Here is a 14,283-nt window from a genome sequence, read left to right as displayed (position 1 = left end):
GTTCGCAATTTTGCATTTCACCTGCATTAGCATTCGACTTATTATTATTTTAAAATGAAAACGGATACTCTGTTGAAGTGCAAATCTGATGAATTACCGTAGCAGATTGCTGTTATCAATTATTAAAGCATATTTTATAAATATTCAGGTCTGTCATGCATCTAATAATGAAGGCTTTGGAGAAGGTTACTTCCTGTGCGCATCCTAACGTGTCAGAAATATCACTTTTAATCACAGCTCTGTCAGGGTTTTTGCATTTGAACTAAAAAAAAAAAAAAAAAAAAAAATAGCACAGCTCACTCTTCCGCTGTCTTTTCCCTTTTTCACCCATCCTGGATTGCCAGATGCATGACCACATCATTCAAAGCCAGTACGGCCCATGCACACTTGGCTGCGCCACTATGAGCGTGATCATTTGAGAGGAGAATAATACATTAACGTGCTTCTACCTTCTGGACACACCTAGTCCCAGAGCAAGTGCAACCATATGGTGCGATGCATATTCATATTCCTCTGTCTGCACCTCTGTAATGCTTAAACAGTACTTCATAAACTTCAAATGGGAGGAAGTGAAGATGAAAGGGAAAGACTGACAAAAAAGGTGAAGAAAAAGTTTTCCCGCTTCATGTTTCCTGTCATTTTTTTGGGTTACGTTTTTGTGGTTTGTCTTTGAGATTAGAATGGCTGCTGAAACTGATCCCAGTGTAGCGTGTGTGTGTGCATGTGTGTGAGCCTGAGGTGTCTGGCTGTGGGTAAACTGTGTTGTCAGGTGGGCTTGCCGCTCTCTCCCCAGCAGGGTAAATACCAGGCGAGGACGATGTGGAGATTAACGCTGTCAGATCTGCAACAGTAACCCTTCATTATCAGAGCACCAGGGCCTACACACACTGTCCTCCGCTGCCTGGGCACACAGTTAGTAATTACCAAACCAACCTCTTCCTCTCTCTTCTGTTCTCATACTTTCTGCTACAGTATCTACAATGTTTCTCTTATCTTTCTCCCATCTATGTGTGTCAATCATTTTGTAAAAGAAATACACATTTTCTCTGATATAGTTATAAATAAATAAATAAAAATCTGAAAAAAAAAAATGTTTCAGGCTTGATTAGATGAAGAAGATCACACTTTAATACAGTAAAATATTATAATACATAATATATAAAATATTGTATTATTATAATAATATTATTAGATGGCTAAATATTAAATATGTAGAAATATAACAGAGAATTAGATGTGATGTATAACACAGGGACTTTTGGATATCTGCTTGGAATTTGCACAAAAAAAATTACAGTCGCAGGCCTTATTAGAAAAATAATACAATAAAATGTTACAGTATATTATTATTATCAAATTATAAAATATGTCAAACTACAAAAGATAATAAATGTGATGTTTTATGTATAACAGGGAGTTCTGGAAATGTCACTTTCATTTTCATTGTAAATTATAAGGTGATTTAAAAAAAAATCTAATAAAAATAGTATATTTAAACACTAATAATTATTAAATATAAAATAGATTTTCATTAAAATATATGGTAAGATAATTATTGCAGAAAAGTATAAGGTAATTTATTAATTAATTGTTCATTTATTTATTGTTAAAATTAATTAATTAGTTTTTAATAAAAAAATACATTTATTTAATAATTAAAGATTATTGATAAATTTTACAGTAATCTACAGTAAAAATACACACATTGATATTAAATCGATACAAATATGGTAATGTACAAAAAAGCATGCTTAGTTAGTGCATCCTCTGTTCGAATTCGAATCCGAATCTCGAATCCAGCACATTTCATTTCTTATTAAAAATAATCCACAAAAATAATATGCCATATTTACATGACGTCCCAGCTTTTTTGCTGGGTGGCCTGACACACTTGATGGCGTGCCAGGCACGGTCACAGTATGTGTGTGTGTTTGGTGTATTAAGTGGCGCTTTATCAAATTAGTTTGGTACCCAGCTGATGAGTAATAAAGGTACAGTGGATCCCCCACTGACTCCCAGACATCAATCCTGTGAGCGGGAGCCAAACGCAAGGCCTGGCACTGCCTGAGGCGTACAGAGCGCCTCTCCCCACTGATCAGCTTATGGACTCTCTTCAACCAAACTAATATTAACACTGGGCATGTGGAGGACTTCAGCTGTCTTACCCCTGTGAGGAATAACGCTTAATGGATGCTGTAACAGGTCTTTTATTCAAACCGTTGCTGTGGGCTTTTGTTTTTCATCTTGTTTACCACCTTTATCAGAGTCGATGGCCTGCCGCTGTACATTCTTCCAGACTTTGTCCTCTCAAAGCATCGGCTCACAGGTGTCGAACAGACAGAAGACGAGAGGGGAGATGATGGCGAGATCAAACGGAGGACTGGAAGGATGGCGAGAACAGAGAAGGAGAGAGAGGAAACTCCCGCCGCACGACTGTAATCTCGCTCAGCGTTGGGCTTTTACACAAATACAACAAAATGCAAAACGCCAGAAGAAGGTGGAACGGAGGGGAGGGTGGGACATCAGAGGGCTTCAAGCCCGTCGAGGAGTTGTGTGTGTCAGTTCAGAGCAGCCGCTGGGACTAACAGTGGAGAACAGAAGGTAGCAGCAGGCGGATCACAGCCGATCTGAGGCCCTGGGAGAGATTCTGTCTCCTCCACCCCACAACTGAGCTTGAGTCGCTCTCCGCAGTCACATACTTATCCCGCATGACTTTACACAAAACCCTCTCCATAAGAATTCCACTGATTTCACAAGCTTTCAGGTGTTTTGCTTGATGCTACACTAAAGTCACTGAGACGTTTAAACCTTAAACCTGTGTGTGTGTGTGTGTGTGTGTGTGTAATTTAGGCAAAATAAGACAAATGTACACATCTTAATTCTGTTAAAAAGTTAATGCATTGTTTTTACTTATGGAGCATCAGTGAGTGTTTGAACCTTCCGTAATAGTTGCATACGAGTCCCTCAGTTCTTAACTTTTGACTTCAACTATATATAGAGAGAGATTGGACTCTGCCTCCATATTCTTGTTGGTGTAAAAAGGCACAATTTATCAAGGCCCAGGACAATGTTCTTGGTTGTCCATCCTAACTAAGAAGCAGCTTCCTAGTGCTTAAAAAATGTCTGGAAATCAACAAGTGCTACCAGCAAAGCACAATATCATATTTCCATCTATATTCTGATCGTCAGAACTCTGTGTATATAAAAAATGGCTCTGATGAGGGCGAGCGGGAGATCTGAAAGAGGCAGCTGTCGACGTGACGGATCTGATCGAGCTGAAACAAAGACAAACAAAGCTCTCTCTGCAATATGAGTTTAGTTAGCGAGAGAGTTAGAGAATGAGTTACGGCCGGCATGCTGTTGGGGAAGGTTGTATTTATGGGGGGATTGAGTAGGTTTAAATCCCTGCTAAGAAATAAAGTCATCCCTGTGCAAACTGGGGAAACATTTCACTCAGCCTAAAAAGTAGTTAAAAAAAAAAAAAAAAAACACACAAGACACTTTTTTCCCCCTCAAAGCAAAAGTTTGGCCCATGTGCTGCGATGGAGGGATGGAAGAATATCACACTGGAGGGAGCGTGAATACTTCTGGTTGAATGTGGCTGAAAAAATTCCCAAGAGACAGAGGTATAAATTGATTTGAATTCCTTTAATATTACATGCTGTTTCAGTGGGAATTGCATTGGAATATCTGCATGAAGGCACATTTAAAGACTTGTACCATGTCAATGCTTGAAAAAGAACCAAGAACTTCCAATTAAAGTCCTTATAAATAAAACTAAAAAACAGTGTTTGAATTGCGTTTCCTTCACAGCATGCTCAAATACAACTCTCCTCTGGCAGAAAGCCCACACATCCCTCCCTGCCCCCCCCCCACCCAGTAATCACAATTATTACTTAAAAAGGCTCTATTTCGACATTAACTTAAAAGGCCTATATCTTTTTCTTCCCCTCTTAGTTGGTGCCCCCTCACTTACTCTAAGTATCTCAATAAATCAGCAGTTACTGTTAACATGTACTCAACAATTCAGTTATCAATCTCCCCCAGCTCAGAGTGAAAACAGAGGGGAAATATCTGCTCAGTAAAATCTCCCGTGCCTGTGTTTATGCACGGAAACACACACACACACACAGACTCGCTATCGCACAAACAAACAAACCAATCCGCTGGGACATCGGAACCATTGCCAGATCACCACGGAAACGCAAGCCAAATTCAATTGTGACCTCACCTTTCACTGAGGGCTCAATTCCATCAGCAAAAGAAACAAATCAGCAAGAGGGTGGAAAAGAAACAAACTTCCTTCCTCTCTCTTTCTCGGCCTCACTTTTCAGGCCTGCAGTAGGCCCGAAACAGCACACTGCATCCTTGGCAGCTCACTGAGCTCCATGCAAATGTGTGTTTAGATTTAAAGACACTGTATTTATTTAACAAAAAGGGGAAGATCTAATTGAACGCTGGAACAGAGCGCATCTTCCAAACAGAAGCCCTGTGGAAAACCCTCCTATCTAAACAAGCGCGTGAGAGCACGCTCGATACCGGCAGTCACTCGCTTAGCTGGGCAAATAATACCACTTGTCATCTAACTGAGAAAATCTGAGCAATCACTAGCTGAGGCCTCGCTAGTAATTAAGAACAGCAATTTGAGAGAAAAAGTACACAGTGACTAATCCACATCCAGCATAAACAAAAATTACAGGAGACTAAACGTTTGACTCACTTAGTTAAGAATAAAAAATGATTCTATTTTAAGAACTTTGAATGATATTTCACACTTGTGGATTGCACATGTGAAGTCTATAAACTGTTGCTATTATTACAAATAATCTAATATTTTATTTTACAAATGGAATTGTAGAATTTTTAAGTATCCAATTCAGCATAAGCTAATTAATACATTTAAATTCAATTCATGTTAAAAATTCTTTGTGAAACTTGGAAAAGTACAGAAAAAAGCATACATTTTATTTCACATTGTCTGTAAAATGTTAATGATCAAAGCAAGTGGTTTAAAAAAAAATATATATGTATTTTTTTACGTTCTAAAAGCTAAAACAAAAACCTACAGAAAAATTATGATTTGTATTTTTAATTCTACGTAACATTTCAATCAGTTAATTAATAAAGAAATATTTGCTTTTGTAAAGTTCTAAAAGCTGGAAAACCACAAAACAAATTGCATTATTATAATGAAAAAGAAATCTAAATAAATTAACTAACCAATTAAATTAATTGTAAGCAAACAATTAAAGAAAAATTCAATAAACTGTTTTAGTTTTCATGAAACTAAATAAACACACAATGTCACTTGTACACCTAAAAATAAAAATCACTCCTCAACTTCATATTTCCATTCAGTCATCACATCATAGTGAGGTATTAATTTACCAAAACACACAGTGAAAGTAATGAGTGCCTTTGTCATTCTACACCCTCACGCCCACCCCATCCACAGCGTGCTCAAGCCACCAGCATCTCTCACTCTCACTCTCTCTGTGTGTGTGTGTGTGTGTGTGTGTGTGTGTGTGTGTGTGTTTGTGGCGCCTGGCGCAGGTCTTACCTGGCAGGAGACAGCCCTCCTCTCTCTGTCTCACCTCTCCCTGCTGCTTTGGAGGAATTCTCTCCACAAAGCAAGGCATTTTTCTCTTCTCTCCCTGTGCGCCTTTACGGCTGGGCTGCACTCGCCCTCTCTCACTCAACCCTTCTCTTCTCGCTCTCTCTCTCTCTCTCTCTCCCTCTCTCTCTCTCGCAGCACAGATGTCAGGGCTGTGCGTGTTTACCCACTTTACCAGTAGGGGTCCTTCAACACCCTCTGCTCCCCACAGCCACTGTGGAAAAACAGGCCCAGTAGAGTGAGAAGGAAAGAAAGAAAGATAGAGAGCGAGAGAAGAAGGGCCACTTAAGCCGATCTCCCGTGGTACGAGGCTGTGCAAGACGGAGCGGAGAAAGTTAGACTGGTCAGTCACTGAAAGTCACAGGGAGCTCAGGCCATTAAAGTGAGACCCGTAGAGAGAGAGAGAGAGAGAGAGAGCGAAAGAGTGAGTGCCAGCAGCTGACAGTAATAATGTGCCACATACTCCTCTCAGTCTACTGAAACTGGATACCACACTCGTATCTTTAAAGCGGAAATCGTTCACTTTTTTAACTGAATCAGAATTGTACTTTTTGAGATTACAACCCAGCCTGATTAACTCAACCAATGGCATGAGTTTGGGGTGGGGCTATCTGTTCAACTAACCCAATAGCAGTCTAGGGGAAAGGAAACCAGTTGGAAAACAATCATTATTTTTGAAATTCTTGTTGCAATAAAAAAAAAAGAAATTGCGACACTAACATATATTAATTAATAAATATATATTTATATGTATAATTTTTTTCAAATATAAAAATACAAATATAAAAAGAAAGGCATTCTTTCTGAGTAAAAAAAATCTTTCTTTCTGAGTAATTGACACAAGTCTGCCAGATTTGACAGCTTTGGGCTATTCTTCAGCGAGGAATTTCAAGTTTTGCTCCTACTTGTGGGGCACTTTTCACATTGCAGTATTAATGCTGGGGCTGTTGCCCGCCTGGACCCTCTGTCATGTCTAATGACAGCTCTCTCTCTCTCTCTCTCTCTCTCTCTGAGACCAGTCACTCAGACAGAAGAATTTGAGACTAAGCCTCAAATTAATATCGCGGGCCGGACAGACTCAAACTGCACATTATGGTAAGTGGAAAGTTTCAAGGGTGAGCTAAAAAACAATCATTCTTTAAATACGAGGTGTGTCGACGGAACAGGGGAAATAATGTGGAATGAGAGCAGGGACCTGCTACTGGACTCAAATGGGAGGATGTGCCGCGTGTGTGTATGTGTGTGTGTGTGTGCATGCTAAAGATACTCGTACCCTCCTCCTTCATACAAAAGAGAGGTGCCGTGTGTGAACTCTCAATTCATTCATTCATTCAAAGATTGATTGATCAACACAGAAGCATTGACCTTCTGAATATGGAAACTTGTCCAGTGTTGTTAAAGTTGACACGAAATCAGAATTGACCATATTTACTTTTGCATATTACTTTGCATGTCATTATTTGAAAAGAATTGTCTTTGGAATTTTTAATCACTTCCTATGAAATTACTCTTCTTTTCCACTGAAATTACTTATAAGCTGCACATGCAGACTACTAGAATAGTGCTAACCGATAGTCAAATGATTATAATGCTTAGACAATGTTTCACAGTGTATTGAATGATGCTCCAGTTTTACATCAAACTATGCTTCTCTATAACAGGATATAAAAGTCCCAATTTGGCTTAATTTGCGTACAGGTGTGAGCCGAATAAAAAAACATTCATGTAGCCGGACACGTTATCCTGGATTAGCGTTAGCATGAAAGCAAATTGACAGTGTTTGAGCGAAATTAAACAAACAGTGAAATAAATACTTCAAACAAAACACTGACTGAGACAGGTTTAACAAGTTTCTGCCTCTTTTTGCAGAGCTATCATGATATGTTTTGGTTTGTGGCCTAATTAAAAAATGATGACACAAAATATGCTAACTTAAAATATATGTTACAAAACAGATAGGCGTGACTGGATGAGCCACGTTCAAAGTCACTGTAAAATGACAATAAGCATGTTGTTGTGAAGTTTATGAATGAAAAAAAAACGATGTGAATGATTTTAGCATGCTGTGTAAGAAGGTTTGAGGCAATCTTGTGGTAAAATTACTATAACGCACAGTCTCTCGAGGCCCATAGCTTTATTTCCAAAAGCAAAGTGGTGTAAGTATCTTCTGACTGTATTTTTATAAAAAAGCAAGTTATTTAGTCAGTGACCTCAGATCGCAGCACTTGCTCTCTCCAGCAGTGTCTGTTTTTCTTGTCTTTTTCTTTTTAACAGGCACTTCTGCTGTCATTGCGCTGGGACGAACGTGTTCCCTCTAAATGGCTTTTCTGACAACTGATCTGTAAATACAGCCAGATCTGCAAGTCTCTCCTCTCTCTCTCTCTCTCTCTCTCTCTCTCTCTCTCTCTCTCTCTAGCATCAGCAACCCCGACCCTACAGCAACACACACACACACACACACACGCACTGCCCCCATCGCAGCCCCACAGCACGTCCCCCCTCCCTCTCTCTGACAGCCCCCTGCCCTCCTCCCCATCTCCATTCCCTCAGCCACTATAAAAACACAAATATGCCATAACTCAGCTTGCCCTGCCACACTGCCTCCATCTTGCCCTGTACCAGGGGGCCCCTCAGGAAGGTCACCAACAAATGGCTTTCCGATTCACTGCCCCTGAAATAATTTTGTGTATTAAAACCTGAATCTGCACTTTCTGGCATGAAAGCTTTTCTAATTATTCTGCCGTCCTTGGGATAGACACAGATCCTTCACACGGGGGGAAACAAGCTACGGACCTGCCTGTTCAGCCGCCACAAACATCCGCTCTCCGTCTTTTTTCCTCTCTCTCTTTCCCCTCTGTCGCTGCTGCCCCCCTCCTCCTCCTGCCCTCCTCTCATCTGCTCCCCTCTCGCCGCTATATAGCTACCCCCCAATCTGTTTTCAAAGCGTGCCTGTCCTTTATTAAATTGTTTTCTTTTCCACATTATCAGTTGCCATGGAGACCTCATCTCTCGGATTATTTGAATTTCATTATATCTATTGATTTGGGAGCATTTCATCTTTTTTATTGTTTTTCTGTCAATTTTCGAAACGAATAACCATCTAATTTGCGTCAGTGCTGATTACGTTCGTCCCTCAATAGAGGTCGGCAGCTGCGCCGGGGAAACAAATCAATGAAAAACATCATAAAATTCGAAAGTACAATCAACCAGGATATGGGTGACATTCCATGGTTGCTGAAACTAAGTCATCAAAAAATATATACTTTTCTTGCGCCTCTGCGTGCGAGCTTGTGTTTGCGCGTGTGCGCGTGATATATATGCATCCATGCAGGCTTATGACTCAATATCGGCCGATGCTATAGTAAACTCAATCTACTCTTCAATGCCCCCCAGACCAAAACAAAAAATGCTTACTTTGTGTTTAAATAATTTATGCAATTTTAGCATTTATATATAAATTTTTTAATAAGCCGCTTGGAGCAAAGTGGCCATTAACAAAATACACAGCTGTCCAGTGGGCTGAGCACTCCAGATCAATTGCACTTTTTTATGACATGATAAAATGCTTTTAAAGCAATTTACACAAATATGGAGAGAAAAAAAACAGCACCCGGGCTTCATTTATTCATAAGCTGGAGTATTAAAAAAATGTCATGCAAAAGCCAGCATGAGAAGATGGTCCCAGGCCTAACCGAATCGGACTAGCTGTCCTTTCTGCAAGGACATAAAGTTTCATTACCGATGCACGCAGTCAAAGGCAATTTAGAAAACACAATGTGCAAAAGAAAAACATCAGCATATTGGAGGTGTTTGCGTATTAAGGGGCGCCAGCACTTTGTTTCCCAATTTTATGTTCATTATTTATTTTTGCCCAGGACGGTCTGCCATTGACACCCCACCCTCGAGGGAAGAGCAAGGGAGGGATGGATGGATGGATGGATAGATGGGGGCATGTCCAAGGTGAGAGAGATTGTTGGGAAATAATAAGAGGTCCTGACAGGAGTCCACACCTCAGCGGTACACACACACACGTGGCAGACGGGTGTCACCGGGGAGGCAAACGCCAGTGTGTTTGCATGTGTGTGTGTTAGGAGGCACAGGCAGGTGTGTGGCACCGGACCAACACTATCCATCAGCCACTATACAAACAGTCCCGGGCCTAACGCTGACATTCTAAGCCATTTCGTAACGCCAGTTTTGTCACAAACACGGTTACATTACCTACGTCACACACTGCATATATAACAGGTGTGCTATTATTTTTAACAAGAGTTTAGGGGTGACTTAATTTCCTTTGTTTCATTTCCGTCAACGCTGTTCAAACATTTTAGGCCAATTTTAAAGACATCATGAAAATCAAATTGGAGTTTTATGGCTTTTATGTTTTTAAGAGATATTCCCAGGCTAACATCTAAATCCTAGTGTACTCCACAAAGCTGACCAATCACTTAATCAAACTGTACAAACTGTAATACTTTTTTTTTATTCTTTGAAGAATTGAAATGTCTAAAGAACAGCATTTATTTGAAATGAATTATAAATGTCTTTGGTATCGCTTTTTTGACAATTTAATTCTGAATAAAAGTGCTCATAAGTTCATAAGCATTAATAGTTACAGTTAATCTTAAATTAAACCAGATCAAAAGAATTGATGTCTCACTTTACACTACAAATTTCTGTCCAATCAAATCTCTCTATAATGAAATTGGCCCGCCCCCTAATTCCACCTGGTTTTAGCTGGCAATAGCATGTGGCAAATAATGATACATTACAATTAAGTAACAGCAGAACTTAAGCTATGTATATACAAAAAAGAAAATCGCTTGAAAATGTCATTCCCAAAAAACAAACAGAAACACAGCACAATTTTGCTATTGTATGAGCCGTCTGTACTTAAGCAGGTTTAGCGTCTATGTATGCGTGTATGTAGTGGAGACACATCTACTATTAGTTTGAGGAGTGCAGAAGCTGAGCAGCAGGCTAATCTCATTTCAAAGCTTCTCTTCTCCTCCTCATGTGCTGACAGTCCTGGCCGCCTGCGCTCTTTATAAATGCTCTGCTAAGGGCTCCGTGTTTGCGACACGTGTCAACATTTGACAAAGCATTACTTTTCGTACACAATATCCTGCGCCCGGGCCTCTGAAATGAGGTAGCTAACAAATTAGCTTTTTATGTTTATTTGCGCGTGGGTGTGTTTGAGTAGAGGACGGGTGGGTGGGGGTGGGGGGGACGAAGGACATTTACGTTAACGTTTCTGTTACGCTGAATGATTTCTTTCCGAATCAGGTTACTAGTCTTCCACAAAAAGTACTGTTGGGGTACCATGGTAAAGTAGTGTAAAATGAAAACATAATTTTGTCATGCTGCATGTGGTAATAAAAAAACAAAAAAAAAAAACACATGTTTAGATAGAAAAAGCATATTATGTTACAATTAGTGAAGCAGGAGACAAAGAAGGTGCTAAAGTCACGACTCCCACTGTCTATTGGGCAAACGCATTTCTCTAGCCCAGGAGACTGGATAAATACTATTTTATGTATCACTATATGAATTCAGAGACAGTAATTACACCATTCTCTTTAGCTCCCACACAACGGCGGTGGATCTGAGCTGTGACGTATACTGTACAATCGTAGGTGTATAAGTCACTTGACAGCTCTAGTTCCTGAAAAAAATGAACACCACAGAGGCTTCACTGATCGTGTTTTTAAACGTTACATTAATAAGCTGTAAACACTGGGTTAAAACCACTTGATGTTAAGGAAATGACAGGTACTGATAGGATTGCTCTTCCCTGTCGGCTGTGGGTTAGATGAAAGGATGGCAGTTTTGAGAGTGATTTCAATATTTGCCACCCCAGCGACTCGGCTCTACTCTCTTATCAATGTGGCAACAATAACACGCTTGTGTTGCAAACCAAACATTCCCACAGTGAATAATAGGCTATGTCTGAGTCCAGCCACCAGCAGCAATTTGTTTACACTGGACTGATCATAAACTACAACTTCCTACTGAAAAGCTATTTCTGCTTGACTTGATGCTTACAACAGCATATATCAATACAGAGAGATATCTGGCCGCACATTCACATTAGGTTTTTCTTTTTAACGTGTGAATAGACCACTGTTAATAATCATACATGTCTATTTTATTTAAATATTAATCAATATAACATATTTTATTATTATTTGTGAATATGAATACATTTATAATATTTAGATTTATTTGCAAACATATTGGAGGGAAATGTAGGACGATGATAATGATTTTTAGCTGTTTTAAATGTGACTGCTTCCGTTTTTCTTTTCAAATGAGGCTTTATGTTTGTTTTTAATGAGGTCACCATGACCACAGTATTTGTTGGATATTTCTCTCTCTGTGCCCAGAGCCATCATGTCAATCAATGCATCTTCTAATTAAAATGATCTGTTGCCTAAATGTGACGCACTTACACAAATAAGCACACAAACCAGGGTCACAGTAATATACATATTTTCCACACATTTAGAACAGTGGATTTTATTATGCAAAAATACTAAAATACTAGAAAAATACTAAAATTGTTATATAAACCTCACTCTATCAATTTATTAGTTTGTGATTTAATAATAAAATCTAAAAATATATTTTATTTATAAAATTTAAATAACATTAAAAAAAATAATTGTATAAAATAAACAAATAAACAAATAATAAAAATATTTTTTTTCTTATAAAGATGACATTTATAAAAAAGTTATTTCTAGATAATGGTACATTAATTTTCTTTAATTAAACAGACCTAAACTAGATTTTTATTTCTTTATTTAAGAATGTATGAATTTCCATTAAAAAGTTCACAATATCCCCTGATATTTCTAAAATTTCCTTGCTTTATGTAGGGGTTTCACAGAGTCGGGGGGAAAAATAAAAAATAAATCATGGCATTAGAGCTCAGTGAAATAGAGACGGGCTTATGGAAGGATAGAGGTCTGGTCAAAGCTTGCCCAGACTAACAGAGCAATAAAGCATCGTGTCCATGCACAGAGGCTTTAAAAAGCACAATTAAGAAGGACCCAGGTTAATAATTAAAATGCATAATTATTGACCCCTATTTTCAATTCCTCGTAAAGTACATTAGATCAGGAAAACAGAGAGGACAGAAGGGAGGTGTCTCTAATGCATTCTTTCCTGCTTGAACTTCCTCCACATCCTAAAGTGCCAGTTTGCTATTGAGATTTGCACTTAATGAGGGTCCGTCACAGAAAAAAAAAAAAAAAAAATCTCTTACACCATCAACAAGCATTACAATCACCCCCTCATTCTCAGTGCCAATGCCCACCCGGAGAGCTGGGCCAGACAGGGGAAATTTGAGGGTTAACTGTCCCTTAGGGGGCTATCAATGCACGGAGAAACCGTCACTGCTGGTGCCCCCCATTCTCGTTTGACAACAAGGCCCTAACAGATTAACATGCAGTCAAGAGTGATATATTTCCTGCCAAGTAGTCAAATCACTGCTGTATAATGATTTTGTGTGTGGGAAGACACAAGAGGGACACTCTTAATTAAGAGGAAATATTTGTTTTGGGGTTATGAATCCGGCTGATTCTGATTGGTCCACTTTCAGCGACACTGTTTAAATAGGTCAGTCGGGTGATAAAAATTATCATTTTGACACATTAAAACTGTGACGTCAAGCGGCTGGAGGAGAAAGAGGGATCAGCCGAAGAGGTCAGAATGAAATGGCCTGGTTCAAATGGAGGCCACTGAAATTACCGGGAGAGTTCTTCAAAATCCTGAATGCCAAGGACAGGTGGATTAAGGTATTAAAACAATCGCATTTCAGTCTTGAAATAGTCCTGCACACGACTCAGCATCAAGCCTATCTGTTCAAGATCAGGTGCAAGCAAATTCGCACCATGCGCAAGATCTGCTGAAAACACCAGCGAAAGCTGATGCGAGCAGTGATTATGGCAAATGTTTCTGAAACAATTCAATCATGAAAAAAAATTAAAAATTGTAAATGCCCCCAGATGGTGAGCTGCTTCAGACTGACATTTTCCAATGGCATGCTAACATGCACAACCGAGAAAGCTACCAGAATTCAAACCAGTGTAACAACTGAGCATTTCGGTGTATTTTTTCCCACCTCTAATTAATATCAGAGAGCTGGCTGCAAGGGAGACGAGAAGACAAGGGTTACGCTAAAGTTCAGTCCTGAATCTATTTACAGTGCCAAATTAATAAGAACCGGAGGTGATAATAGTGCCAACACATTCAAACATTTGGGTGAGTGATTTTAATTTAATCAAAGCCATTTAGTACAAGTCTATTCTTTAGCGCAACAACTGTGGAGAATGAAAAAAAACACTCCTTTTCCCCCTCACTCTCCAGCTATCCAAGCGGATGGAAACCCATAATTTCTTCATACACCGCTATATAAACTAATGTGGTGTTGATGGTCAAGCCTTGAAGTGTATGTGCTCATTTATGGCTGTTCCCAGCGAATGAGGAAATGGTTGAAAGAAAAGACTCTTAATACTTTAAAAATTCCATTAGTGAACTCACTGCCATCATGGGACCGTCTCCGATGGCTCTGTGAACCTAAATACTCCCATTCAAACCCTTTGATGATAAAGCTTGTGATAAGTCTTTTTAGGACAATGCATTCATTTTTTAAATAAAATAAA

The 14,283-nt window shown here is 39.2% G+C and overlaps 1 protein-coding gene across 6 annotated transcripts in view; it reads right to left on the bottom strand.

Moving 5' to 3' along the window:
• LOC128011446 (zinc finger protein castor homolog 1) overlaps positions 1-14,283 on the bottom strand; it is a 94,028-nt gene that overhangs the window by 43,552 nt on the left and 36,193 nt on the right. The window contains exon 1 of one of the 6 annotated variants that reach the window (XM_052593813.1): positions 5,561-5,718. The exons of 4 other annotated variants lie outside the window; for them this stretch is intronic. In XM_052593813.1, the coding sequence (XP_052449773.1) occupies positions 5,561-5,639 (79 nt within the window). In that variant the 5' untranslated portion in view covers positions 5,640-5,718. Of the gene's footprint in view, positions 1-5,560; positions 5,719-14,283 lie in introns of those variants that run through there. One more of the 6 variants, XM_052593816.1, reaches the window with a different exon arrangement.

The sequence above is a fragment of the Carassius gibelio genome, chromosome B23 (assembly GCF_023724105.1).
Source record: "Carassius gibelio isolate Cgi1373 ecotype wild population from Czech Republic chromosome B23, carGib1.2-hapl.c, whole genome shotgun sequence".
Taxonomy (NCBI): Eukaryota; Metazoa; Chordata; class Actinopteri; order Cypriniformes; family Cyprinidae; genus Carassius; species Carassius gibelio.
This window is presented reverse-complemented; position numbering and strand designations above follow the sequence as displayed.